This window comes from Tursiops truncatus, chromosome 3 (assembly GCF_011762595.2).
Source record: "Tursiops truncatus isolate mTurTru1 chromosome 3, mTurTru1.mat.Y, whole genome shotgun sequence".
NCBI classification, from domain to species: Eukaryota; Metazoa; Chordata; class Mammalia; order Artiodactyla; family Delphinidae; genus Tursiops; species Tursiops truncatus.
In genome coordinates this window covers 25,760,027-25,787,325 of record NC_047036.1, presented here as the reverse complement: position 1 = coordinate 25,787,325, position 27,299 = coordinate 25,760,027, and the positions used below count along the sequence as shown (strand labels likewise).

The 27,299-nt window shown below is 40.1% G+C and overlaps 2 protein-coding genes across 2 annotated transcripts in view; both read left to right on the top strand.

Annotated features, from left to right (window-relative positions):
• The window catches only part of DROSHA (drosha ribonuclease III), a 128,845-nt gene that overhangs the window by 97,468 nt on the left and 4,078 nt on the right, over nt 1-27,299 (top strand). The window contains exons 25-31 of the mRNA XM_073801844.1: nt 615-772; nt 2,251-2,356; nt 20,793-20,934; nt 23,743-23,825; nt 23,917-24,020; nt 26,236-26,328; nt 27,138-27,184. Of these exons, the coding sequence (XP_073657945.1) occupies nt 615-772; nt 2,251-2,356; nt 20,793-20,934; nt 23,743-23,825; nt 23,917-24,020; nt 26,236-26,328; nt 27,138-27,184 (733 nt within the window). The remainder of the gene's footprint in view (nt 1-614; nt 773-2,250; nt 2,357-20,792; nt 20,935-23,742; nt 23,826-23,916; nt 24,021-26,235; nt 26,329-27,137; nt 27,185-27,299) is intronic.
• Nucleotides 20,941-23,733, top strand: LOC117311566 (mitochondrial import inner membrane translocase subunit Tim8 A). Its single transcript, XM_033852769.2, has one exon. The coding sequence runs from the start codon at nt 22,464-22,466 to the stop codon at nt 22,755-22,757; it is 294 nt and encodes a 97-aa protein (XP_033708660.1). The 5' UTR covers nt 20,941-22,463; the 3' UTR covers nt 22,758-23,733.

The window sequence follows — 27,299 nt, the reverse complement described above, 5'->3', positions numbered from 1 at the left end:
GTGTGATAAAACTGAATCCAGTTTTAATGATGTTCATTTGCCAAAATAGGTTGGTCCCTAGAAGACATGCAGAGGTCAAGTTACTCAATGCAGAGATTCTCAAAAGCTGGTCCCTAGACCAGCAGCATCTGCATTACCTGGGAACTTATCAGAAAGGCAAATCCTTGGTCCTTATTCCAGTCATACTGAATCAGACGCTCTGGGGGCAGGGCCTGGCTATCTGCTTTTAACAAGTCCTACAATGGTTTGATGAACACTAAAGTTTGAGAACCACTGAGTTACCAGATAGATATATATGTATTCTCTACCAGTGGTTCTTCAGCTTGCCTCTTCCTTGGAGAGCTAGTATAATACTTGGGATTTTGAACTATCTGTGTACAGTATTTGGCCTTGAAATCTGATAGAAGATTGGAAAATATTATTTGAGCCTTCTTTAAATATTAGGTTTGTTTGCCATTCTAAGGGATGAGAAAGAAGCTTTCGTGTTTTTATTGGCATTTCAGAAATTTCTGCCCGTGGGAGAAGGAAGTTTACAAAACACTATTTTAGAATGGATAATTACTTTTGTAACTAAAAACTGCATGTGATTTTTATTTCTTTCTTTCTTCTTGTAGCTTCAAGAGCCAAATACTGATCGACAACTTATTGAGACTTCTCCAGTTCTGCAGAAACTTACTGAATTTGAAGACGCAATTGGAGTAATTTTTACCCATGTTCGACTTTTGGCAAGAGCATTCACATTGAGAACTGTGGGATTTAACCATCTGACCCTGTAAGTTAGAAGTACTCATGTAGTTCTAACATGGGCATTTAGACAAGCAGTCCCAAACGTTTGCTGCATGCCCTTCCCAGGTTGGGGTCTCGAACATATTTCCGGGGAAGTCACGTCGTTCGATGGATGAGCAACCAGACACCAGTGTGGACCAGAGGATATGCTCTCATCCAGTATTTTTGGTCTCATTGTCATGCATCTTATTTCTCTGTAAAGTATAAGAGAAGTGTGAAGGAAGTAAAAACTTGTTCTATGAAGGGACAAATATTATAGGCTTTATAGGCCATGTGGTATCTGTCATGATGATTCAACTCTGCCATAGTAACAAAAGCAGCCACAGGAAAAATGTAAATGAATGAACATGGCTGTGTCCCTTTTTACTAAAACAGGCTATAGGCTGAATGTGGTCCTCCAATCCCTGCTCTGGATGAGTGATTTGAACATGAGCTAATGAAATAATTAATAAAATAACCAAAACGTTGTTTCTTTGCATGGTGTTTTTTATTCAGTTTTGGCTTCCTTCCCCCAAATCAGATACTCACAGTTCTCTTTACACTGTAAAGATTAAGGATTCTTGTCATAGATTTTTTAGTCCTTAACCTAGAGTTCAGATTTGAATAATGGAGTGTAGTTTTCAATAAAAAGATAAAGATTTAGGGCTTCCCTGGTGGTGCAGTGGTTGAGAGTCCGCCTGCCGATGCAGGGGACGCGGGTTCGTGCCCCGGTCCGGGAAGATCCCACATGCTGCAGAGCGGCTGGGCCCGTGAGCCATGGCCGCTGAGCCTGCGCGTCCGGAGCCTGTGCTCCGCAATGGGAGAGGCCACAACAGTGAGAGGCCTGTGTACCACAATAAATAAATAAATAAATAAAGATTTAGCAAAGAAAATTCTTGGGCCTTTTTGCTTTGTTTTGTCTGTATGAAGATTGTCTGTGCAACATTGTTGTCTCCGCTGTACAGTTGACCCTTGAATCACATGGGTTACAACTGCATGGGTCCACTTACAAGTGGATGTTTTTCAATAAGTATGTGCGACAGTGCTACACAGGGTCGGTTGGTTGATTGGCTGGATCTGCAGATGCGGAACCGTGGTACAGAAGGCCGACTGTAAAGTTAAACTGGATTTTTGACTGAATGGGGGGGGTCGCTGCCCCTAACCCCCTCACTGTTCAAGCATTCAACTGTGCTTTATTTTTCAATTGATACTCCCCAGCTTTTGGCCAGGCACTATTTACTAGTCTTTATTTTAGCAGTTGTTTAATCCTTATAGTACTTACTTCACTCTCCTTTGAAACTGAACCTGTATTGACTCAGATCTCTTCTCAGTTGAGGGGCCTTAGGGAATTATTTTTAGTTTTGTGCTTTAAGCAAGATGAACACATTGCTTTTTAACATCATGCCTTTTGAAAAAAATTCTCTGTGTTTTTTTTTTTAATCCACAAATGCTTATTGATCTCTTTACATTGATGTTTTTTCCCAGAGGCCACAATCAGAGGATGGAATTCCTCGGTGACTCCATAATGCAGCTGGTAGCCACGGAGTACTTATTCATTCATTTCCCAGATCATCATGAAGGACACTTAACTGTGAGTTTGTATTAAATCATTTCCTCCAATAAGATTGCTGTATAACAGAGAGCAAAGATTAGAAGAACCGAATATATATTTATGTAATTGACTTAGTCCTTGGTGACTTTAGCATATCATATGGTTTTGTTTCATTATGTAAATTGTGTGCAAAACAATATATGATAAGAGCTCATTTCCATTTAGTGACTGCCTACTCAGTGCAAGACATGGAGTTAGGCTTCATGGGGGGAGCAAATATTAGTTGACACCTAGTCTATCCATAAGAAGTTTAAAAACTATGAGGAGAAATTAAAAATATAAGTAAATAACTACAAATTCTCTCTCTCTTTCTATATCTATATACATATGTATATAGATATAGTGTGGGGTGTGTGTATATACATATACATGTACACTATAAAAAGTATAAGTGAGTAATTGTAACTAAATACAGAGAGTACCACGTTAAATATTATGAAGAGACATAGGGAAACTGTGCTGTTTAGGAAAAGTAAGATTTCTTTCAGCTGTGGAATTTCTAGAAGGCTTCATGGCTATGATGACGTTTGAGTCTTTAAAAGGATGAGTAGGATTTGGCCACTGGGAATTAATGGGAAGAAATTTCTATGCAAAGACATTGCACACATTGGGACTGCTGAAACAAGGGCACAGCATGGAAGATCAAAAGCCTAGTTTGAGGGGCTTCTCTGGTGGCGCAGTGGTTGAGAGTCCGCCTGCTGATGCAGGGGACACGGGTTCGTGCCCCGGTCTGGGAATATCCCACATGCCACGGAGCGGCTGGGCCCGCGAGCCATGGCCGCTGAGCCTGCGCGTCTGGAGCCTGTGCTCCGCAATGGGAGAGGCCACAGTGGTGAGAGGCCCGCGTACCACAAAAAAAAAAAAAAAAAGCCTACTTTGGCTGGATCATGTGGAGTTGAAAGGGACTTAGAGAGACAAGGCTTGATTTATGACCAAAGTGAAATAGTTCCCATTCCTCTCACCTTTGTTTCATTTTATAAAATTTTATTGAGCTTTTTTATTTGCTGGGTGTGGTTTTTACCCTGTGAAACCAATCAGTAATAAAACCAGAGTGGAGAACAAAACATATCTGGAAGCCAGTCGTGATGATCTCTCCCAGCCCAAGGAATAACCTTTGAGAAGTCCCTCTAGAATTGGGCATTGGAAAAGCAAATATTTTATTGAGCAAAGAAAAAGAGTACTCACTATAAGACATTTTGTGAGTGCAGACATTCTTCATTAGCTTGAGGCAAATAAGTCTTTCATACTTTGCATCTCTACAATTTCTATACATGTTTTGCTTTGAATAGAATTGGATCTTATCTCTGCAACTGTGAACCCTGGAAATAGTTTATGTGACACACAAATATTGGATTTAGGGAGAATATGGTTATTTGACTATGTTTAGATGTAATTTTTCAGCAGAATTTCTAAGCCCAACAAAATATGGTCCTTTAATTCTTTCACTCAGTGACTATTATTCACTGAATATTATGTTCCTGCTATGCCCCATGTACCATTATATGGGAAATCGGGAATACTATTATTTTACATTTAGTTTAAAATTAGCAGTTTGATTACCACTTAACGTTAACTGCTTTTGGATGGACAAGAAATTCCTCTTGAATTAATATTAAGTTCTTAAGAACATACGAGCATTTACTGGAAATAAACTAGTATCTAGTATCTTGCTCTACATTCAGGAATCAATAAATGCTCGTTCAGTATCTTCCATTAGGGAATACACTTCATAGCTGTCAGAGTATCTGGTTGGTCTGAGAAATGGCGAAACTAAACCAAATGGCTTAAGTGGTAATTCATCTTATGGCCATAAAGAGACCACTGTTGAAAATGTGTGACTTAAATACACACATTTACCCCTATATTCCCTCAAATTAATTGTGAACTCCAGGATTTTGTGGAGCAGGGACGTATGGATCAGCAAGTTTACTGCTGCTCTTCTTGGCCACGGCACATCCCGCCCCTGACCCCCAACACTGAACAGATAATGAAACCAGAACTCAGAAAGGCATGGGCCCTGCCCAAGATCTGGATAAAGGTAAAAGCAGGACTATGCTAGAGACTCCAGTTTTGTGTTCTTTCCAAAATGACTTCAGTGCTGTAACTAATTTTATCCAAAATGTGTTTATCAGCCTTGCTGTCTTAAAAATAAAGAATTTTTGGATAGCTTCTTAGAAAAATGTTAACAAAGAACAAAATTCTGATATGATGGTTTTATGAACTGTATTCACAGAAAGCTTCTGTAGAAATCAGTAGGACCAAGAGATCTGCTGACAAAACAAAGATGTTCTGTCATCAGTGAAATACATATTTAAAAGATACTGACTCTCATTAATGTCTCTTTGATGTGGTTGCTCCCTCCCTCCTTCTTTTTTTTTTTGCGGTACACGGGCCTCTCACTGTTGTGGCCTCTCCCGTTGCGGAGCACAGGCTCCGGACGCCCAGGCTCAGCGGCCATGGCTCATGGGCCCAGCTGCTCCGCAGCACGTGGAATCTTCCCAGACCGGGGCACGAACCCGTGTCCCCTGCATCGGCAGGCGGACTCTCAACCACTGCACCACCAGGGAAGCCCCCTCCCTCCTTGAGCCGCTGTCTCCCGTTGGCTTCTATGATGCTGCACGTTCCTGGTTTTCCTCTAACCTCTTGAGCTACTCTCTTAGCCTCCTTTGCAGGCTCATCCTATTCTATAGAGCTGATGAATATTCCAGGATGTACAAGGTTTACTCCTAGGCATTTCTTCTTCTTAGTAGAGTCTCTTATAGGCAGTCTTTTCCAAATATAGCATTAGTTTCACTCTGTAGGCAGACTTTTAAATGGACTTCTTCAATCCCGTTTCTTTTCTGAGCTCCAGTGCCAGCTGCCTTCTCATCATCTCCACATGTTGAAGACTGAACTTGAAGTCTTCTCCCACCTGGGTCCTCTACCAGTATTCCTTGAGTAATTGAATGGCAACATCACCCATCCAATGTTGCAAGTCAGAAACGTAGGAGTCATCTTTGATTCCTCCCTCTGCTTCCCTTCCCTATATTCTAGTCCATTCGCAAGTTTTGACAGTATTACTGCGGGACAGTGTTATGTCTTCATCACCCAGATCCTCTCTACCGACCCCTGTCGCCTGGACCACTGCAGTGGTTTCTGCATAGCTGTCACAGTGTTACAGGAATATGATTGACAGAGAGACTCGGTTAGAAGAGGTGGCATTTACTAAATTGCAAAGGATAGGAATCTTAAGGTTGTGCTTATACAAAGCAATAGGCAATGCAGCAGGCTCAGATTTCCCATGAGATGTGTGTTACTATTGGAAAAGCTGGTCTTTGCCATTCTTGTGGGCATTTTTGTACTCTCCAATGGGGGACATTGTCTCAGGTTTCGGGCCTGTTGGACAGCGTTACGGCTTCCTACACCAGCCTTCCTGAATCAGCTCTTGCTCCCATGCAGGCCAGGAGTCTTCTGCCTTCTGCAGAAGTCTTCTTACCTTCTGCGGCCAGTGGAGTCTTCACCACACATATTTTGTGACCACACTAACCATTCATCGTCAGTCCGCTTCGGTTGTTCCTCTTCACCTCCCCAACCTTCTCAGACCTCTTGTCTTTTCTGTTGACTTCCTCTCCATGAGTCTGAATACATCTGTACGTTACCTTCTATTTTATGTCTTCAGTTCTTACTTGCCCCTAACTCCATACTCAAATATCTCCATATTTAGAGATATACTTGGATATCTAGATATACTGGATCTCTGGTTGGATTTCTTTCGGGCACCTCAAACCTAACATGGCCAAAACAAAACTGATTTTTACCCCCAAACCTTGGTGTTCTCCATATCAGTAAGGATTGTTCTGTTCTTAGCTCAGGCTAAAAACCTTGGAGTTATCCTTAACTCTTCTCTTTCTCTCATCCTACACCTCCTAGCCATTAGCATAGCCTGTTGATTTTACCTTAAAAGTTCGTCCCAAACATAACTACTTTTCACCAGCTCCACTGTTATCACCCTGGTCTGGACCACAGTTATCTTTACCTTAAATTACAGCCATAGCCTCCCAACTGGTCCATCCCTCCCCACCCTTCAGCCTATGTTCAGCACATCATCTAGAGGGACTATTTTTAAAGAGAAGTCGGATTACAACTTCCTTTGTGCAAAACGTAAAGATTTCTCATCTCAAGGGTAAAAGACAATGTTGTTACCTACAAGACCCTGTATGACCTGCTTTCCTGCTGCCGTCTTAGACTTTTTCTCCTAGACACTTCACATTAGCCTCTGTGAGATTCCTGCAGGACACTAAGCAAGCCTTTGCCTCAGGGCCTTTTACATGCTTGCGGCCAAATCCCACACCTGTGTTCAGATGTCATCACCAGTGAGGCTTTCTTTAATTCACTCTGCTTGATAGTAACCTTTTTTCCTCATCCCCAGCTCCCCTCCCCCAGTCTGGAAGCTTACCTCCATTTTCTCCTTCCTTTTTCTACTTAGCACATACTATTCTCTCATCAGAGTGTAAACTTTGTCTATCTTCTTCACTCCTGATTCCCTGGGTCCTTGGACAGTCCTGGCATATCAGTGCTCAGCAAATATGCTGAGTGAATAATCATCATATTCCAGTCTAATCCTCTTCATTTTTTCTTTGGAGAGTGAAATGAACAAGTCTGCCCACCTGCCCGGCCTTGTGTCACATATTTGTCTTATCACTCTGCACCTCTTACCTGGCCTGCTTTGTGTTCCTCCAAGCTCTCTCCTGCCATTGGGTTTGTACATGTTCTACCTGGAGACCATTCTGCTTCCTGCCCTTACTCTCAGCTGCCTGGTATCTCCTACTCTGCATTAGATGTCAGTTCCCTCATGACTGCTGCCTGCAAGGGAAACTTTCCAGTCAAATTTCTGTGTTCTTTTCCTTCCTGGCACTTATTTGAGTTTTCCTGTCCCACTAGCCTGGAAGTTCTGTGAGAGCATGTGTTTATTTATCACTATATGTGCAGCATATATGTATATGGTATATGTAGGCTCTCAATACATATTTGATAAGTAGAAGAATGAGAGTTTTGTGGGCAGCTAAGTCATATAGAGAGGGAAGTGGAAGTGGCATTGGAAGGAAACAACATGTTTTTTTTAATGTGTAAGGAAAGAAGCTGAAAACTATTTATGAATATCTAAGGATTAAAAGTAATTTAAAATTTGCAGAGGATTACTTACTGCAGTTGCATTTGGCTGGGTAGAAGGCAGGGAGAGGATGGCTAATTATTCATTATTGTGATTAAAGAACACACAACTACGGCGAGGCATTAGTTGGCTCAGAGCTGTTGCCTTGCACACTCGCTTCATAGAGAATAAGGACGGTTGAGCAAATGAAATCATGGTTTTCAAGTTTTGAATGCTGATGGGGGAAATCTATAGTGTTCTATAAGTTGGGTGTTCAAGAAGTCCTGTTTGGGAATGAATGTCAGACTTATATAATTGTGCTAGCATGATGGAGTTTGAATTGGGATGTATAGGGAAGAGGTTCTATTTCATAGACTGAAATTTTGGTTTTTGAGGGTAGAACCTACTCAGTAGAGTCAGGGTAAATAGGAGAGTGTCTCAAAGAGCATTTATTTAGACAAGAATGCCTCTTTTATCACACTTTCAACTTTTAACATTTGCATCTTTTTCACCTCTATTTCATTCTTTTCTCTTAGCCTTTCCTATAAGTTTCCGAGCTAAAGATAGTTGTCAGTCCCATGCCTACAATGTGCAAGGCACTGTGCCTAGTGGAGGCGTCCACCAGCAAGATGAACTTGCAGAAATTTTTGTTTGTAGAGGAATGATTTGGGGTAATGAGAAAGCAAAGATTACAGATAAAATTTGAGAACCAGTGATCTAATCCTTCCCTGCTGCCTTCAGACAGCACTAAGCATAAATCAAACAAGCTATCTAACAGATCTCTTTGAGAGGGTAGATTCCACAGCCTCCTGTTTGAGAATTTCTCCATCACTGTCATAATTTGGCTGTTTGTATCTGACCTGCACTCCAGCGGGTAGCATTTGCATCTCTACAATTTCTATACATGTTTCGCTTTCAATAGAATTGGATCTTATCTCTGCAACTGTGAACCCTGGAAATAGTTTATGTGACACACAAATATTGGATTTAGGGAGAATATGGTTATTTGACTATGTTTAGATGTAATTTTTCAGCAGAATTTCTAAGCCCAACAAAATATGGTCCTTTAATTCTTTCACTCGGTGAATATTATTCACTGAATATTATGTTCCTGCTATGCCCCATGTACCATTATATGGGAAATCGGGAATACTATTATTTTACATTTAGTTTAAAATTAGCAGTTTGATTACCACTTAAAATTAACTGCTTTTGGATGGACAAGAAATTCCTCTTCAATTAATATTAAATTCTTAAGAACATATGAGCATTTACCAGAAATAAACTAGTTCTTTAGTTATCACGGGAAATGGAGGCCATCTGGCTACCACTGTTGGTATGAGAGACCTGTGTGGCACATCACTGTCATTTTTAATAATATGTTCTACTTTCACCCCATGCTCTTGTAGTAAAGTCCTCAAAATAATAAATCAGAGTCTACTGTTTTACACTAGATGGCCCTCTTTGGTAGCTCACGTCCCACAGCTGTGGTTTTCTCTTTAGAATCAAGAGTGAATAGAAGTTTAAGGAAGAGTGCCAATGTGTTTCTTTGCTTATTTTAAACCAATAAACCTTTCTCTTATTAAAATTTAAGTTTACACTAATTAGGAAAGACTGCTATGTTGAGATAATAGAAAACATACTGGATTCTCAAAATCGCACTTGGCAATTTGTGATATTTTTGTCAGTCCTTGCCACTGCTTCAGGAACTCAGCAGTCTTTTTCTCAGCTTCACGGAGAGCCCTAACTACAGCTTTCCTCACTTTTTCTGCTAATTTCAAGTTAAATTGTATCTTTTTTGCGGGGTGTTAAAAAAAGTTGTTAAGGACAGGTTAGCACTCAGTAAAATGGAGAGCTTTGAAGACTATTAGTGGACAGGTATCCAGAATATTTTGATTGAAGACAAATCCAGAGGAATTCCTAGAACCTCCTATAACCGTTTTCCTATAACCGAAGAGCAAGCATATCTTATAATGATGATGTCAGTAATAACAGCGGCTAACGTCTCTGTGTGTTTATTATGTGCCAGTCATTGTACTTAGATTGTATACTCATTCACTTTAATTCTCATTACATCCCTGTGAAGTAGGTACTACTTCCTCCATGTAATGGATGTGGAAACTGAGCCTCAGAGAGATTTAGTAACTTATACAGGGTCACCTAGCCAGGAAGTGGTAGAGCCGTAGTTTGAACCCAGGCAGCTTGGCGCCAAATCTTCTGCTTTTTACCAGTACATCTAACTCAAGGCATTGTTTGCAAAACAGTCTAATAACCGTCTCATGCTCAGTTGGGTGCTTAATGTTCATTTTCAAGGTTTCTACTAAGAAATGTTTCTTCTTTAAAATACTAATTTATAGCATTGACATCTGCAGGCTTTCCAACCTCATGTCTTACCCCATTCAAATCCATCCACCAAAATGATCTTTCTATATAATAAGAAAGTTACCTTGCCACTGCTCCCATTTGACACCTTTTGGGACTCCTCTTCCCTTATAGGAAAGTACAGACTTCTTTTACATCACCTGCAAGACTCTCTCTGCCCAGAGGCTGGGCAGCCTCACCTGTATCAGCTCTTCCCCACCAGGCTCAGATTTCTCCTCCAGTTCCACCCAGGAATCACCTCACTGTGTCATGGCCCCTTGACTTTTTTTTTTTTTTTTTTTTGGCTGCATTGGGTCTTCATTGCTGCGCACGGGCTTTCTCTAGTTGCGGCGAGCGGGGGCTACTCTTCCTTGTGGTGCACCGTCTTCTCACCTCAGTGGCCTCTCGTTGCAGAGCATGGGCTCTAGGTGGGTGGGCTTCAGTAGTTGTGGCACGTGGGCCCAGTAGTTGTAGGCTGCAGAGCACAGGCTCAGTACTTGTGGTGCGCGGGCTCAGTTGCTCCGCGGCATGTGACATCCTGCTGGACCAGGACTCGAACCCGTGTCGCTTGCATTGGCAGGTGGATTCTTAACCACTGCACCACCAGGGAAGTCCTGGCCCCTTGCTTTAATAGAGCTGTTTCATCATCCTGGAAAACCCCTTCCTACTGTCTTAGTCTATTCAGGCTGTTATAGCAAAATAGCACAAACAGGATGGCTTATGAACAGCAGAAATTTATTGCTCACAGTTCTGGAGATGGAGAGTCTGAGATCAGAGTGCCAGCATGGTCAGCTGAGGGCTCTCTTCTGGCTCACAGACTTCTCATTGTACCTTCACAGGGTGGAAGGGGCAAGAGATCAGTATGAGGCTTCTTTTTTTTTTAGCATGTAATAAATTTACTTATTTAATAAAGTTCCTCTTTCTCATGATAGCTTCTGATTTAGTTGTTGTTGTTTTTAACATCTTTATTGGAGCATAATTGCTTTACAATGGTGTGTTAGTTTCTGCTATATAATAAAGTGAATAACATATACATATATCCCCATATCTCTTCCCTCAAGTATCTCCCTCCCACCCTCCCTATCCCACCCCTCTAGGTGGTCACAGAGCACCGAGCTGATCTCCCTGTGCCTTGCGGCTGCTTCCCACTAGCTATCTATTTTACATTTGGTAGTGTATATATGTCCATGCCACTCTCTCACGTTGTCCCAGCTTACCCTTCCCCGTCCCCATGTCCTCAAGTCCATTCTCTACATCTGCGTCTTTACTCCTGTCCAGCCCCTAGGTTCTTCAGAACCTTTTCTTTTTAGATTCCATATATATGTGTTAGCATACGGTATTTGTTTTTCTTTCTGACTTACTTCACTCTGTATGACAGTCTCTAGGTCCATCCACCTCACTGCAAATAACTCAATTTCGTTTCTTTTTATGGCTGAGTAATATTCCATTGTACGTATGTGCCACATCTTCTTTATCCATTCATCTGTTTGTGGACACTTAGGTTGCTTCCATGTCCTAGCTATTGTAAATAGTGCTGCAATGAACATTGTGGTACATGACTTTTCTTGAATTATGGTTTTCTCAGGGTATACGCCCAGTACTGGGATTGCTGGGTCATATAATAGTTCTATTTTTAGTTTTTTAAGGAACCTCCATACTGTTCTCCATAGTGGCCGTATCAATTTACATTCCCACCAACAGTGCAGGAGGGTTCCCTTTTCTCCACACCCTCTCCAGCACTTATTGTTTGTATATTTTTTGATGATGGCCATTCTGACTGGTGTGAGGTGATATCTCACTGTAGTTTTTTTTTTTTTTTTTTTTTTTTTGCGGTATGCGGGCCTCTCACTGTTGTGGCCTCTCCCGTTGCGGACCACAGGCTCCGGACGCACAGGCTCAGCGGCCATGGCTCACGGGCCCAGCCGCTCCACGGCATGTGGGATCTTCCCGGACCGGGGCACGAACCCGTGTCCCCTGCATCCGCAGGCGGACTCTCAACCACTGCGCCACCAGGGAAGCCCTCACTGTAGTTTTGATTTGCATTTCTCTAATGATTAGTGATGTTGAGCATCCTTTCATGTGTTCATTGGCAATCTGTATATCATCTTTGGAGAGATATCTGTTTAGGTCTTCTGCCCAATTTTGGATTGGTTGTTTGTTTTTTTGATACTGAGCTGCATGAGCTGCTTGTACATTTTGGAGATTAATCCTTTGTCAGTTGCTTCATTTGCAAATATTTTCTCCCATTCTGAGGGTTGTCTTTTCGTCTTGTTTATGTTTTCCTTTGCTGTGCAAAAGCTTTGAAGTTTCATTAGGTCCCAGTTGTTTATTTTTGTTTTTACTTCCATTTTTCTAGGAGGTGGGTCAAAAAGGATCTTGCTGTGATTTATGTCATAGAGTGTTCTGCCTATGTTTCCCTCTAAGAGTTTTTTAATATCTGGCCTTACATTTAGATCTTTCATCCAGTTTGAGTTTATTTTGTGTGTGGTGTTAGGGAGTGTTCTAATTTCATTCTCTTACATGTAGCTGTCCAGTTTTCCCAGCACCACTTATTGAAGAGGCTGTCTTTTCTCCATTGTATATTCTTGCCTCCTTTATCAAAGATAAGGTGACCATCTGTGCGTGGGTTTATCTCTGGGCTTTCTATCCTGTTCCATTGATCTGTATTTCTGTTTTTGAGCCAGTACCATACTGTCTTGATTCCTGTAGCTTTGTAATATAGTCTGAAGTCAGGGAGCCTGATTCCTCCAACTCCATTTTTCTTTCTCAAGATTGCTTAGGCTATTCGGGGTCTTTTGTGTTTCCATACAAATTGTGACATTTTTTGTTCTAGTTCTGTGAAAAATGCTATTGGTAGTTTGATAGGGATTGCACTGAATCTGTAGATTGCTTTGGGCCATATAGTCATTTTCACAGTGTTGATTCTTCCAATCCAAGAACATAGTATATCTCTCCATCTGTTTGTAACATCTTTAATTTCTTTCATCATTGTCTTATAGTTTTCTGCATACAGGTCTTTTGTCTCCTTAGGTAGGTTTATTCCTAGGTATTTTATTCTTTTTGTTGTAGTGGTAAATGGGAGTGTTTCCTTAATTTCTCTTTCAGACTTTTCATCATTAGTGTATAGGAATGCAAGAGATTTCTGTGCATTAATTTTGTATCCTGCTACTTTACCGAATTCATTGATTAGCTCTAGTAGTTTTCTGGTAGCATCTTTCGGATTCTCTAAGTATAGTATCATGTCATCTTCAAACAGTGACAGTTTTACTTCTTCTTTTCCGATTTGGATTTTTTTTTTTCTTTTTCTTCTCTCATTGCTGTGGCTAAAACTTTCAAAACTGTTGAATAATAGTGGTGAGAATGGACAACCTTGTCTTGTTCCTTATCTTAGAGGAAATGGTTTCAGTTTTTCACCATTGAGAATGATGTTGGCTGTGGGTTTGTCATATATGGCCTTTATTATGTTGAGGTAAGTTCCCTCTATGCCTACTTTCTGGAGGTTTTTATCATAAATGGGTGTTGAATTTTGTCGAAAGCTTTCTCTGCATCTATTGAGATGATCGTATGGTTTTTATCCTTCAGTTTGTTAATATGGTGTATCACGTTGATTGATTTGCATATGTTGAAGAATCCTTGCATTCCTGGGTTAAACCCCACTTAATCATGGTACATGATCCCTTACTGTGCTGTTGGATTCTGTTTGCTAGTATTTTGTTGATGATTTTTGCATCCATGTTCATCAGTGATATTGGCCTGTAGTTTTCTTTCTTTGTGACGTATTTGTCTGGTTTTGGTATCAGGGTGATGGTGGCCTCATAGAATGAGCTTGGGAGTGTTCCTCCCTCTGCTGTATTTTGGAAGAGTTTGAGAAGGATAGGTGTTAGTTCTCTAAATATTTGATAGAATTTGCCTGTGAAGCCATCTGGTCCTGGACTTTTGTTTGTTGGAAGATTTTTAATAACAGTTTCAATTTCAGTGCTTGTGATGGGTCTGTTTATAATTTCTATTTCTCCCTGATTCAGTCTCGGGAGGTTGTGCTTTTCTAAGAATTTGACCATTTTATTGGCATAAAGTTGCTTGTAGTAATCTCTCATGATCCTTTGTATTTCTGCAGTGTCAGTTGTTACTTCTCCTTTTCCATTTCTAATTCTACTGATTTGAGTCTTCTCGCTTTTTTTTTTGATGAGTCTGGCTAATGGTTTATCGATTTAGTTTATCTTCTCAAAGAACCAGCTTTTAGTTTTATTGATCTTTGCTTTTGTTTCCTTCATTTCTTCTTCATTTATTTCTGATCTGACCTTTGTCATTTGTTTCCTTCCACTAACGTTGGGGTTTTTTTGTTCTTTCTCTGATTGCTCTAGGTGTAAGGTTAGGTTGTTTATTTGAGGTGTTTCTTGTTTCTTGAGGTAGGATTGTATAGCTATAAACCTCCCTCTTAGAACTGCTCTTGCTGCATCCCATAGGTTTTGGGTTGTCGTGTTTTCGTTGTCATTTGTTTCTAGGTATTTTTTGATTTCCTTTGATTTCTTCAGTTATCTCTTGGTTATTTAGTAGTGTATTGTTTAGCCTCCATGTGCTTGTATTTTTTACAGATTTTTCCCTGTAATTGATATCTAGTCTCATAGTGTTGTGGTCGGAAAAGATACTTGATTCGATTTCAGTTTTTTTAGATTTACCAAGGCTTGATTTGTGACCCAAGATATGATCTATCCTGGAGGATGTTAACACCATGAGCACTTGAGAAGAACGTGTATTCTGTTGTTTTTGGATGGAATGTCCTATAAATATCAATTAAGTCCATCTTGTTTAATGTATCATTTAAAACTTGTGTTTCCTTATTTTTTTTTCATTTTGGATGATCTGTCCATTGGTGAAAGTGAGGTATTAAAGTCCCCTACTATGAATATGTTACTGTCGATTTCCCCTTTTATGGCTGTTAGTATTTGCCTTATGTATTGAGGTGCTCCTATTTTGGGTGCATAAATATTTACAATTGTTATATCTTCTTCTTGGATCAATCCCTTGATCATTATGTAGTGTCCTTCTTTGGCTTTTGTAATAGTCTTTATTTTAAAGTTTATTTTGTGTGATATGAGAATTTCTACTCCAGCTTTCTTTTGATTTCCATTTGCATGGAATATCTTTTTCCATCACCTCACTTTCAGTCTGTATGTGTCCCTAGGTCTGAAGTGGGTCTCTTGTAGACAGCATATATACGGGTCTTGTTTTTGTATCCATTCAGCCAGTCTATGTCTTTTGGTTGGAGCATTTAATCCACTTACATTTAAGGTAGTTATTGATATGTATGTTCCTATTACCATTTTCTTAATTGTTTTAGGTTTGTTATTGTAGGTCCTTTCCTTCTCTTATGTTTCCTGCCTAGAGAAGTTCCTTTAGCATTTGTTGTAAAGCTGGTTTGGTGGTGCTGAATTCTCTTAGCTTTTGCTCTTTTGTAAAGGTTTTAATTTCTCAGTCGAATCTGAAAGAGGTCCTTGCTGGGTAGAGTAATCTTGGTTGTAGGTTTTTCCCTTTCATGACTTTAAATATGTCCTGCCACTCCCTTCTGGCTTGCAGAGTTTCTGCCGAAAGATAACTGTTAACCTTATGGGTATTCCCTAGTTTGTCATTTGTTGCTTTTCTCTTGCTGCTCTTAATATTTTTTTCTTTGTATTTAATTTTTGATAGTTTGATTAATATGTGTCTTGTCATGTTCCTCCTTGGATTCATTCTGTATGGGACTCTCTGTGTTTCTTGGACTTGATTATTTCCTTTCCCATATTAAGGAAGTTTTCAACTGTAGTCTCTTCAAATATTTTCTCAATCCCTTTTTTTTTCTCTTCTTCTTCTGGGACCCCTGTAATTCAAATGTTGGTGCGTTTAATGTCCCAGAGGTTTCTGAGACTGTCCTCAATTCTTTTCATTCTTTTTTTTTTTCCTGCTCTGTGGTAGTTATTTCCACTCTTTTATCTTCCACATCACTTATCCATTCTTCTGCCTCAGTAATTCTGCTATTTATTCCTTCTAGAGAATTTTTAATTTCATTTATTTTGTTGTTCATCATCGTTTGTTTGCTGTTAGTTCTTCTAGGTCCTTGTTAAATGTTTCTTGTATTTTCTCCATTCTATTTCCAAGATTTTGGATCATCTTTATATCATTACTCTGAATTCTTTTTCAGGTCACCTGCCTATTCCTCTTCAATTGTTTGGTCTAGTGGGTTTATGCCTTGCTCCTTCATCTGCTGTGTGTTTTTCTGTCTTCTCATTTTGCTTAACTTACCGTGTTTGGGGTCTCCTTTTCACAGGCTGCAGGTTCATAGTTCTTGTTGTTTTTGGTGTCTGCCCCCAGTGGGTAAGGTTGGTTCGGTGGGTTGTGTAGGCTTCCTGGTGGCAGGGACGGGTTCCTGTGTTCTGGTGGATGAGCCTGGATCTTGTCTTTCTGGTGGGCAGGACCATGTCCGGTGGTGTGTTTTGGGATATCTGTGAACTTATTATGATTTTAGGCAGCCTCTCTGCTAATGAGTGCGGTTGTGTTCCTGTCTTGCTAGTTGTTTGGCATAAGGTGTCCAGCACTGTAGCTTGCTGGTTGTTGAGTGGAGCTGGGTCTTAGAGTTGAGATGGAAATCTCTGGGAGAGCTTTCGCTGTTTGATATTATGTGGGGCCCAGAGGTCTCTCGTGGACCAACGTCCTGAACTCGACTCTCCCACCTCAGAGGCTCAGGCCTGACACCCAGTTGGAGCACCAACACCCTGTCAGCCACTCAGCTCAGAAAAAAAGAGAGAAAGATAAAGGAAGAAAGAAAGAAAAATAAATAAATAAATAAAATAAAGTTACTAAGAATAAATTATTAAAAATAAAAAAGTGAATAATTAATTTTAAAAAGAAAGGAAGAAGAGAGCAACCAAACCAAAAAACAAATCCACCATTGATAACAAGCACTAAAAACTATACTAAAAAACAAAGAAACAAAAAAAGCCAAAAATGGACAGAGAGAACCCTAGGACAAATAGTAAAAGCAAAGCTATACAGACAAAATAACACAAAGAAGCATACACCTACACACTCACAGAAAGAGGAAAAGGAAAAAATGTATATATATTAAAAAAAAAAAGGAAGAAAGCAACCAAATCAATAAACAAATCTACCAATGATAGTAAGCTCTAAATACTAAACTAAAATAAACATGAAACCAGAAACCAATTAGATGCAGAAAGCCAACCCCAAGCCTACAGTTGCTCCCAAAGTCCACTGCCTCAATTTTGGGAGGATTCGTTGTCTATTCAGGTATTCCATAGATGCTGGTACATCAAGTTGATTGTGGAGATTTAATCCCCTGCTCCTGAGGCTGCAGGGAGAGATTTCCCTTTCTCTTCTTTGTTCGCACAGCTCCTGGCATTCAGCTTTGGATTTGGCCCTGCCTCTGCATGTAGGTCTCCTGAGGTCATCTGTTCTTCGCTCAGACAGGATCGGGTTAAAGGAGCTGCTGATTCGGGGGCTTTGGCTCACTCAGGCCAGGCGGAGGGAGGGGTATGGAGTGCGGGGGGAGCCTGCGGCGGCAGAGGCTGGCATGACGTTGCACCAGCCTGAGGCACGCCGTGTGTTCTCCTGGGGAAGTTGTCCCTGGATCACGGGACCCTGGCAGTGGCGGGCTGCACAGGCTCCCAGGAGGGGAGGTGTGGATAGTGACCTGTGCTTGCAGACAGGCTTCTTGGTGGCTGCAGCAGCAGCCTTAGTGTTTCCTGCTTGTCTCTGGTGTCTGTGCTGATAGGGGCCTCTTTTATAAGGGCATTGCTCCCATTCATGAGGGCTCCACTCTCATGACCTAATCACCTTCCAGGGGCCCCCACCTCCTAATGCCATCACCTTTAGGGGTTAGGATTTCAACATATGAATTTTGCAGTGACACAAACACTCAGACCATTGCACCCATTCTTCTCCCACTGGCAGATGCATTCTTTTCAGTTCTGACTCTACATTCATCAGAATCCACCTACATAAAATTTTTAAAAACGTACTTGTCCAGAAATTCTAATCCCTTGGTTCTTGGAAGAGGCCTGAGTACCAGTATGACAGAACTAACTAATGATTCTGTTATAACAGCCAGCTAGGTCAACAAGCCTCTGAAACGTTTTTACTCAGGGGTCAGGTCCTCCAGGAGGCCTTTTTGAAAAGCTGGGTTGGAGAAGAGTACCTGCGTGTGCTGTGGCCTCTGCTGTCACTGCAACTGTCACAGTGCATTGCATTGGCCACTTTGTGTATGGCTTCCTTCAGAGATTAGCGGCTCTCAGAGGGCAGCCACGGGATGTTGATCAGATCTTCAGCCAGCAGCCCAGGGTCTGCTATAGCATCAGCCTCCACAGCTGTTGCACTGAACTGCCATAACTTTAGGTGGTTTTTTGCCTTGTGATCCCCTCTTGATCTCACTCGTTGGCAAACAGCATGATTTATTCTGAAACAGGGTTCAGCAAAGGCCAAGGATGGAGGCTGTCATTTAAAGAACTGCCATTCAGACTTTGTTGTTTAAGAGCAACGTCTTACCTCTTTTCAACCCATCTTCTAAATTTAAACTGACTCTAAAAATATGGATGATTTATATCTTCCTTCTCCCCCACTGACTTTTGGTTCAGGCTCCAAGTTTTGGCAAGAACTGAAAGATCTCACCTTCTGCTGGCCACCCTGCCGGTGCTTTGAGACCCATCGGGGCATATCTTAAATAAAATTGGTAGTGTTTCTGTTTACATCCTCACTGCTTTCCTCCTTCCCTGTCAGACAGCATTACTGCTCAGCACCGAATGAGGAGCCCTGAGGCTGGAAGGCGGCAGCTGGGGCCCAATAACCAGTGACATATTTTGGTTTGTGTGAGCTCATATGTACATCAGGCATGCCATGATTCTAAGGCATGAAATCTCCATACATGCAGCCCAAGTTAGAGTTTTCTCCTCTCACCAAAAGCATGTACTGAGAGAGAAGCTAGTTCACGCAGCATAGCCATATTCTCAAAATAGCCCTTCTGTTCCCCCATGGCCTATACTTTGTGAACCTCCCCCTCCCCCATTATAAATCCAGACTGAAAAAGATGTCTCCCTTCCAGCTTCCAGCTCAGTTATTCTGTAATTACAAGATATTAGACTGGTGGGCTCCCTAATGGTTGCGTTTTTGTTTTGTTTTGTTTTGTTATTTTTGGCTGCGCCGCATGGCTTGCAGCATCTTAGTTCCCCGACCAGGGATTGAACCTGGGCCACAGCTGTGAAAGTGCTGAGTCTTAACCACTGGACCACCAGGGAATTCCCTGGTTGTGTCTTCTTTTTAACGTTATATGCTAGGCCTTTTTAATTTTGAGCTTCTCTGTGGATATTAATTTTAATGAAAACACTGTATTGAAGAAAAGATTGAGTTTAGGGGCAATCGGAAGAGGAAAGGAGCAGAGACAAGCAAAGAATAACAGTCTAACTCAACAGCAAGCATGGCATGTGAAGATCAAGTTGTATTTCTGCTTCATGAATCATTGTCAGACAAATTAAGAACATATTGTTTCTTATTTATCTATTGTCAAGGTTGCAGTCTCAGGCATTGAGGATAAATCTTGATTTTCATAAGCTCAGTTGACACTGTGGAGCCACAGAGCATAAAACTTGCATCTAATAAACAGAGTTCGATGTGGAACGGCAGGGGATATAATACCAGCATAACTTGCAGTGCTTCCTGTTCCTTGGCCCTGGTGTCAGGGTTATTCCTTAGCAGGAAGGAATTGTACTAGACCAAGAGTTTGTTTTATCTCTTGTAAGAAAAAGTTCTAGTTTTAGGTACTTTATTCCCCCAAATCTTAGAGATTGGGGATAATTACTTTCAGCTTTTGTTTGGTGAGTTCTCATCTTTGTATCTACCCACTTTCTCCAGCCTCCCTCCCCACCTTCCTTTAGTGAGTGATCAGTGACTTAAGTTCCTAAGCCATGCTTGTTTTATGGGCACGTCCACAATAGACTGGTTGTACAATTTCCATGCACTGTTTAATGTTACTACTTGGATGGTCCTTTTAGAGGACTGCTAGCTGACTGAAATTCCCAGTAGAAATTTTTGTTTGGAATTCCTGAAGTTGAAATACGGAAATTGCATTTTAATTTGATTAAAAATAAAGGGTCTCAGCTTGAAAAACTATGAGTCAGGATATATAGTATATATAATCTTTATATATATATATATACATATAAATCTGATATATATATATATATATATATACAATATAAATCTTTAAAGAATGAAAGTAAAATGTAAATAAATAATTTCAATATTTTAAATAATACTAAAGCGTCACTTCCCCAAATCCTGTGATATCAAAATTAGCATCAGTGCCATAAAATGTGAAGCTTATTTTTGACTTTTTAAAAAATGCTCCTTTAAAACTAACGTACAGTGACAGAAAGTAGGTCAAGCTTGCCTGGTGATAGATGGATTGGATTGATTGGTCGCCAAGGGGCCAGGGAACTTGTTTGGGGTAACAGAAATGTAGAAGCTTGTCAAAACTCATTTACCTATACTTAAAATGGGTGCATTTTATTGTATGCAAATTATACTTCAATAAGTTGATTTTTTTAAAGTTTTAATGCTCCTTGGTTTAGTAACATTAAACTTAATGGAATCTTTGACCTTTAGTATAGTATAGCATCTCCCCCAACACTGCTCACTGCTACTAAACAACTAAATGAACTATTTAAATGTCAGTTAGGTAAAATCCAAGAGCAGAGTAAGTTATTAAGGAGAAACTAGAAGCATATGGAATTTGTCACTGTTGCCTGGGGGTGGTGGTTGAGAACTTAAGCCATTGCTTGCCTAGGTGTCCCTGTGGTCTAGGCTGGGTGGGCCCAACACAGGAGCAAGAGAGAGACCAAAAGTGAAATGGTTTCTAAATGTACCTCAATTCCTTTTGGCCAGCTGTTGCGAAGCTCTTTGGTGAATAACAGAACTCAAGCCAAGGTAGCAGAGGAATTGGGCATGCAGGAATACGCCATCACCAACGACAAGACCAAGAGGCCTGTGGCCCTTAGGACCAAGACCTTGGCCGACCTTTTGGAATGTGAGTCCTAGGGAATAAAGCTTTTCTCTTAACCTGCAGGTTCAAGTTTAAATCAATGGACCAAATTTATGCTGCTTCTCATTATTATTATCTTCTGATTAAAGAAACCTCTTCTCTATTTTAATTTTTATTTATGCTTCTCTCCAAAGCTTGTTTGAAGGAGAATAATTTGGAATTAAGACTTGTGAATAATGAGCAGTGGAGGCTAACACAACATTGTAAAGCAGCCATACTCCAATAAAAATTAAAAAAAAAAAGACTTGTGGATAATGAATTAATGTTCAGTCTGTGTTCACTAATGCTCCCCCCTCCTCACCCTACGCCCCTCCATCCTAATGCTCAGCCATCACATCTCTTTGTGTGAAACAGTAACAGAATGTGAAGATTGGAAATAGTGAATCATAGCTGTTTTTGCCACCCAGCAGCCTTTAGATAGAGGCCTAGAAGAAAGAAGGTAATTTATTCCCTAAATACTAAAACAGTTATCTATTGTTGTGAATGAACTCAAAGCTCTATGGACAATGTTGTCATCTTTTGCAGTTATCAGACCATCTGATATGGTCTCGTAGCATTATAAGTAATCCTATTATAGCTAACTAAAGGATTATACACACAATTTTATTGTTTCTGATACTACTGTAAAATAAGTGGGCCATTCACTGGGTCTTGGAACCTTTTTTTTTTTTAATGTTTTGGTATTTTTGGCAATTGGAATTATATACAGATATTAAAGTCTACCATGCAAGATCAGCTGATTTACAAAGTGCAAAGGCAATCTGACTAAGGAGCTTAAAAGAACTTCTTTTTCAATTAAAGAAAAGTAACTTAAGATTAGAATTAGAAAAAAAGTAAGTTGAGTGATCATCAGTCTCACTGGCTTTTTTTAGCTCAACAAAAGCTATTTTTATTCCTCCTTTTAAAAACTCGCCGTTTGTTTGTGTGGTGAAGGTACCTTTTAATGAAGCTGTCTTTGGGGTCCCCATTTTTTAATGCAAATTTGGTTATATTGTTTAATTGTCATTAAGCGCAGTATTAATTTTTTCTCTGTTTCGGCAGATTGAATCTATAAGTTGTCCCATATCTGTTGATGAAAGGTAACACAAACCCTTGTAAATGGGTGATCTCCTCAAGATCAGTGTTAAGAATAGCAGGCCCCAGGGATGTGCTCATTCTGGCATCACATCTGATCTTCAAGTTTTATTTTGATTTATTTGATGTTAACATGGTTGTGTTCCCAGGTGTCATTCTTTCCCTGCTATACAGCAGCACTTTGTGTATCATTTTAACTAATTATTCATTTATCCCTTAGTCAAACGTCATTTGGTCTTTGTGGTTTTGCATCTTAATTATACATCTCTATTGCTGCTTTTAATATTAGTGATAAAGAGTAGTTCTTGTTTGAAGAAAGATGAAACGGTAATGCTAAAAAATAAAGAGGGCTTGGAAGTTAACGTTTCTTAAAAGTCTAGGACTTGGGAAGGTCGGTGAGTTGGTGCGGAGTTTGTCTCGGCACGCGTGGCCGCGCTGGGATGGAGTCCTCCTCGTCTTCCTCCGCAGCGGGTTTGGGCTCGGTCGACCCGCAGCTGCAGCATTTCATCGAGGTAGAGACTCAGAAGCAGCGCTTCCAGCAGCTGGTGCACCAGATGACGGAACTTTGTTGGGAAAAGTGCATGGACAAGCCTGGGCCAAAGTTGGACAGTCGGGCTGAGGCCTGTTTTGTGAACTGCGTTGAGCGCTTCATTGATACAAGCCAATTCATCTTGAATCGACTGGAACAGACCCAGAAATCCAAGCCAGTCTTCTCAGAAAGCCTTTCTGACTGACCTGAGTATTACCTCTTTGGAAAAGGAAGGTAGTTCAAGAAATGAAGAGCAGTTGATGGGATGGTTGAAGAAAAGGCTGTGGGGGGATCGGCTCCCACCTTTGTCACTCTTGGGACATCCTGTCATCTGAGAATGAACAGAGACCAATTTTTGTGTGTGGGGGTGGTTTGAGGGTCAAATGTGTTTGGGGTTGTGTTTTTTAATGCTAATCTTGGGAAAACAATTGACAGATGAATGGAAAACTCTACTAGATGTATATTACTGTATGTGGGACGATGCTTTCCTCATAGTCCCATTAACTGCTTCCTACAATTTTAATAGTGGAACTGCTCTATAGTTTGATAGTGGGACCACATAGGTAATAATCTGTTATTTGTTGGATTCCTTTCAGATTTCTGGAGAGATCGATATACATCTTTGTGTCTCTCAGAAAGGGCAGCAGTGGGGGAAAGAGTAATTTGGTACTTTCCTGTAGGCCTCCTTATCTAATGTTTGATTATCAGTGCTGGAAAAAAAATGTATGGATTATTCATACAGTACATTTCACCTTTCTAGGTTATCTCCCTCCCTTATACTGTGATTCACTTAAATATCTGTATGTAAAGTACAGTCTTGAGCTAGTACAGGTAGCCTGAGAGTCTAGAGGCCTTTAGTTAAAGGAATCTAGCCAGCGAACATAATTCTCATACTAAACTGCCACAAGGAACAAGTTAACTTACCCTGTATGTCAGAGTCCAAAAAAATTTAAAGATGTGCCTAAATGAAAAAATAAGTTATAAAGATTTAGGCCAGTCAAAAACTAACAGCAGTTTCAGGTAGAGGTGCATGCCTAATGTAAATCAGCATAGTTTCCATTTACTGCGTTCTTTTAATCACTGAAATAAAAGCTTCTACAAGAAAAAAAAAAAAAAAAAGTCTAGGGCTTGTACTCTTTCTAGTAAATGGCAATGCATCGTGGCTTATTTTTACGTATTCTCTTTTTCAGCATTTATTGCAGCTCTGTACATTGATAAGGATTTGGAATATGTTCATACTTTCATGAATGTTTGTTTCTTTCCACGATTAAAAGTAAGCTCCTATAAAATTTAAATTGGTTGTATGCTCTATGCTTGGTGATTCTAGAACCCTTTACTAAAAACTTTTTGGGGACTTGTTGCAGGAGTTCATTTTGAATCAGGATTGGAATGACCCCAAATCCCAGCTTCAGCAGTGTTGCTTGACACTTAGGACAGAAGGAAAAGAGCCAGACATTCCTCTGTACAAGTGAGTACCTGCTGCCCACAGGCTGCTGGATCCGGGAAGCTTAGAGTAATGCTCCATGTGCCTGGAGGAAAAACTAATCACTGTGGGGTAACGGCCACATGAGTCCTGCATGGAGACGTCTTGACTCTGGGCCCAATGCTCAAACTCTTTGGGCCTCTCAGTCTTTGAGCTCTAAGTAAGTGGGTCACATGCGATTATCTGTGCTTTCTCCCATCTCTAAAATGCTTTGGGAACTGCTCCCTGGGAGAAAGACATGCTCTGATAATTTTTCTGATCAAGATCAGAAAAATTTAGGTTAAATTGTTTTATGTACATTCTTATAGTTGTCTTCTTATTTCTTATAACCCCTGCTGCCTACGCATCTAGATTAGATGGTGTGTGCTTGTTTGTTTGTAACAGTACTTGTGTGTCTCTCTCCACTCTCTTTGAGGCCCTGCTGGCCTCTGTCCCGATTGCCTGATAGGCAATCACTGTAAAAAGCGGGGCAGTTCTTCACCGCTGCTATATTATTCAAATATTTGGAACTTTTCTTTTCAGAATGTGTACTAAAAGCTGCCATGTACATTTGAATATCTTTAGTGACACATCTTTATCCTTTGAGTAGTAGCCAAAAGTCATTCAAAGGAAACGCAGGTCACTAAACACGTAACACCAGTTTTGATGAAAACAGGAGGTTTGACTCTGAAGTAGAGTAATTATCATGAGACATTCAGAAGGTGGTTTCAGAGGGTGGTCTCAGAAGGTGGTCTTAGAAGGTGGTTTCAAAGAGGAATTACAAAAGGGAGGGATTATCAAAATAACTGGGTTGCCTCCCAAGGTATGGTCTGGATATGTGTTTCTAAGGATGTTTAAGTATCTAGTTTTAGGACTGGGTTACCCCCGTCTCTGTACACACATGGGTGCAAGTACACACATTTGTGTGAGTGTTTCATATGGAATAAAAGCCCCTTCCTGCGGACTTTCTCAGACTTCACAGTACTCAAGGGAAAACACCAGAGTGGCAGCCGGGAATTTAAATCCTTTTTTATGTTTTTATTTAATAGTCACAACACGTTATAGGCTTTTTCACTAAAAGAAAAACTGAGGCCAAGAGAAGGTTGAGTCACCCCACAGCAGGCTGCTATAAATTGTCCCAAGAAGCTGTCACTGCTAAACAATGATTCCTTTACTTATTGGGAAAAAAACCAAATGTTTAGAAACAGCACTTTAACATGTGTCTAATAAGCATAATGAACATCCAAACTGTATGACATGAAAGGCTCAAAGTATTTCCTCATCAAAGTGATAATTAAAGTTCAATAAATAAAATGAGGATGATAAACTTCTCATAGCGCCAGCATGATTACTATAATAAGCACTACCTTTAAGAAGCCATCCGTGTACTTTCATCCTAGTGAGTATATACACACAAAGGAAATGACTGCTCCCTTCTCATATATCCCCCAAATGAAAGTACGTGATGAGCTTGTTCTTTTTTATCAAGATGATGGGGTTGTTTTACATAGTTTTTTCAAGATTACTGTGTTCATTCCATTATCTTTGTTGGCTGCGTTTAATTTCCCTTTTCCATGAAGTTATCAGTTTTACCACATTTGAAATCTGCACCTTGTCATTAAAATCCAGAGTGCCTGGAGTTTTGTTTTTTGGCAATTGTGTTGTGTACTCCACATCATAGCATACCTTTGAATTGATCTCTGATGTTTCAGAAATTAAATGTATTTTCTGATCTTTTAGATAAGATACCAGACATTAGAAAGAATCCGTAAAGGGTGTGAAGCCATTCAGCTCTGGCTTGAGGTGCATTACCCAAATATTTATGATTTTTCGCGGTGATTAGCACTGAAAAACAATGAACAGACTGAAATGGCCAACTTTTCACTGACAAAAGTTTGTTAATTTTATGATACTAGGAATAACACTTTGAAATTGTTAAAAAATATTTTACCCTTCGTTGTTCGCCTTCAGATACTGTTTATAATGCTTTGGGAAAAATATGTGTATATAAAAATCCACTGTAGAATTTTTAAAATTTCCTACTTCAAAGCTCTCTATATTTGTCACGTTAGCAAATCAAAACCTTACTCCTTTAGTTTCCCTGTTAATTTTACCTTCCTCTCCCTAAGCAATAAGTCACATGGTTTTTCTTGGAGTTATATATTAGCAATAACAATTAAGTAACACTTTACGTAATTAATGTTTTTCCTTTTCCTTCCAGGACTCTGCAGACAGTGGGGCCATCCCATGCTAGGACCTATACCGTGGCTGTCTACTTCAAGGGAGAAAGAATCGGCTGTGGGAAAGGCCCAAGGTATGAGAAGAAGATACTTTAAATTTCTTCACATGAACATCCTGTGTGTCTGGCAGGTGCCTGCTTGGTATTTCCAAACTCTGCAGCCTGTCTTTTTAAACTCAGAGTATAGAGTATTCGAGGGTAATAGCAAAGTGAATCCCAAGGCTTAATGTCCCCACCAAGCTCAGCCCCAAACTTGAGAATCGGCCTTGAGCAGTGGGAATGCCATTGCCTAAAGGGTTTTGGCTACCTTGAGGAAAGAACATTACCTGGTGCACAGGTGAGGTCTGTCCAGTTTAAGTTACCCAACACTGCTGCAAGCATTTCATAGAACATGTCATGCATGACACAGCCATTAGACACTTGATCTCTTATTACTACTCACTTGAGCTCACATCTTCAGGTAAAAAGAATTTCGTATGTTATCACCTTTCTTTGAACCTTCCAATTTATATCTTAAACTGAGAAATGATTTGAAGTCTGTCTACACGTGTATTTTTTTACTCTTTGCCTCTTAAACTTTACACTGAAGATGTTCAAATTTAAGTAAGAAATACTTCAGACCTAATATAGATGGAAGGCATTTTATTGCAGTGTTAAAGGTGTGGAATGAATAACTTAACAGGCTTTGTGCAAATAAATGACATTTCTGCATGCCCTTGTGTGTATTCCTATCTGTGCAATTCAGTATGTGACAGTAGAAGTAATCAGATAAAATTTTATGAACGAAATATGAAAGAAAATCAGGCTGAATAATTTGGAGCCATGCTTTGTGTTTTTGAAAAAAAAAATCTTAAAATGTACCTTGTCTTTATTTTATTTAATAGTATTCAGCAAGCAGAAATGGGAGCAGCAATGGATGCACTTGAAAAATGTAAGCCTATCTCTTTTTCTATAATTATATGTTCATAATGTAATGAGTATTTTATGGAAAGAAAATGGGGAAGTAGAAAAATGGTAAGTACTGATAAAATGTGATCTTTTCTTCA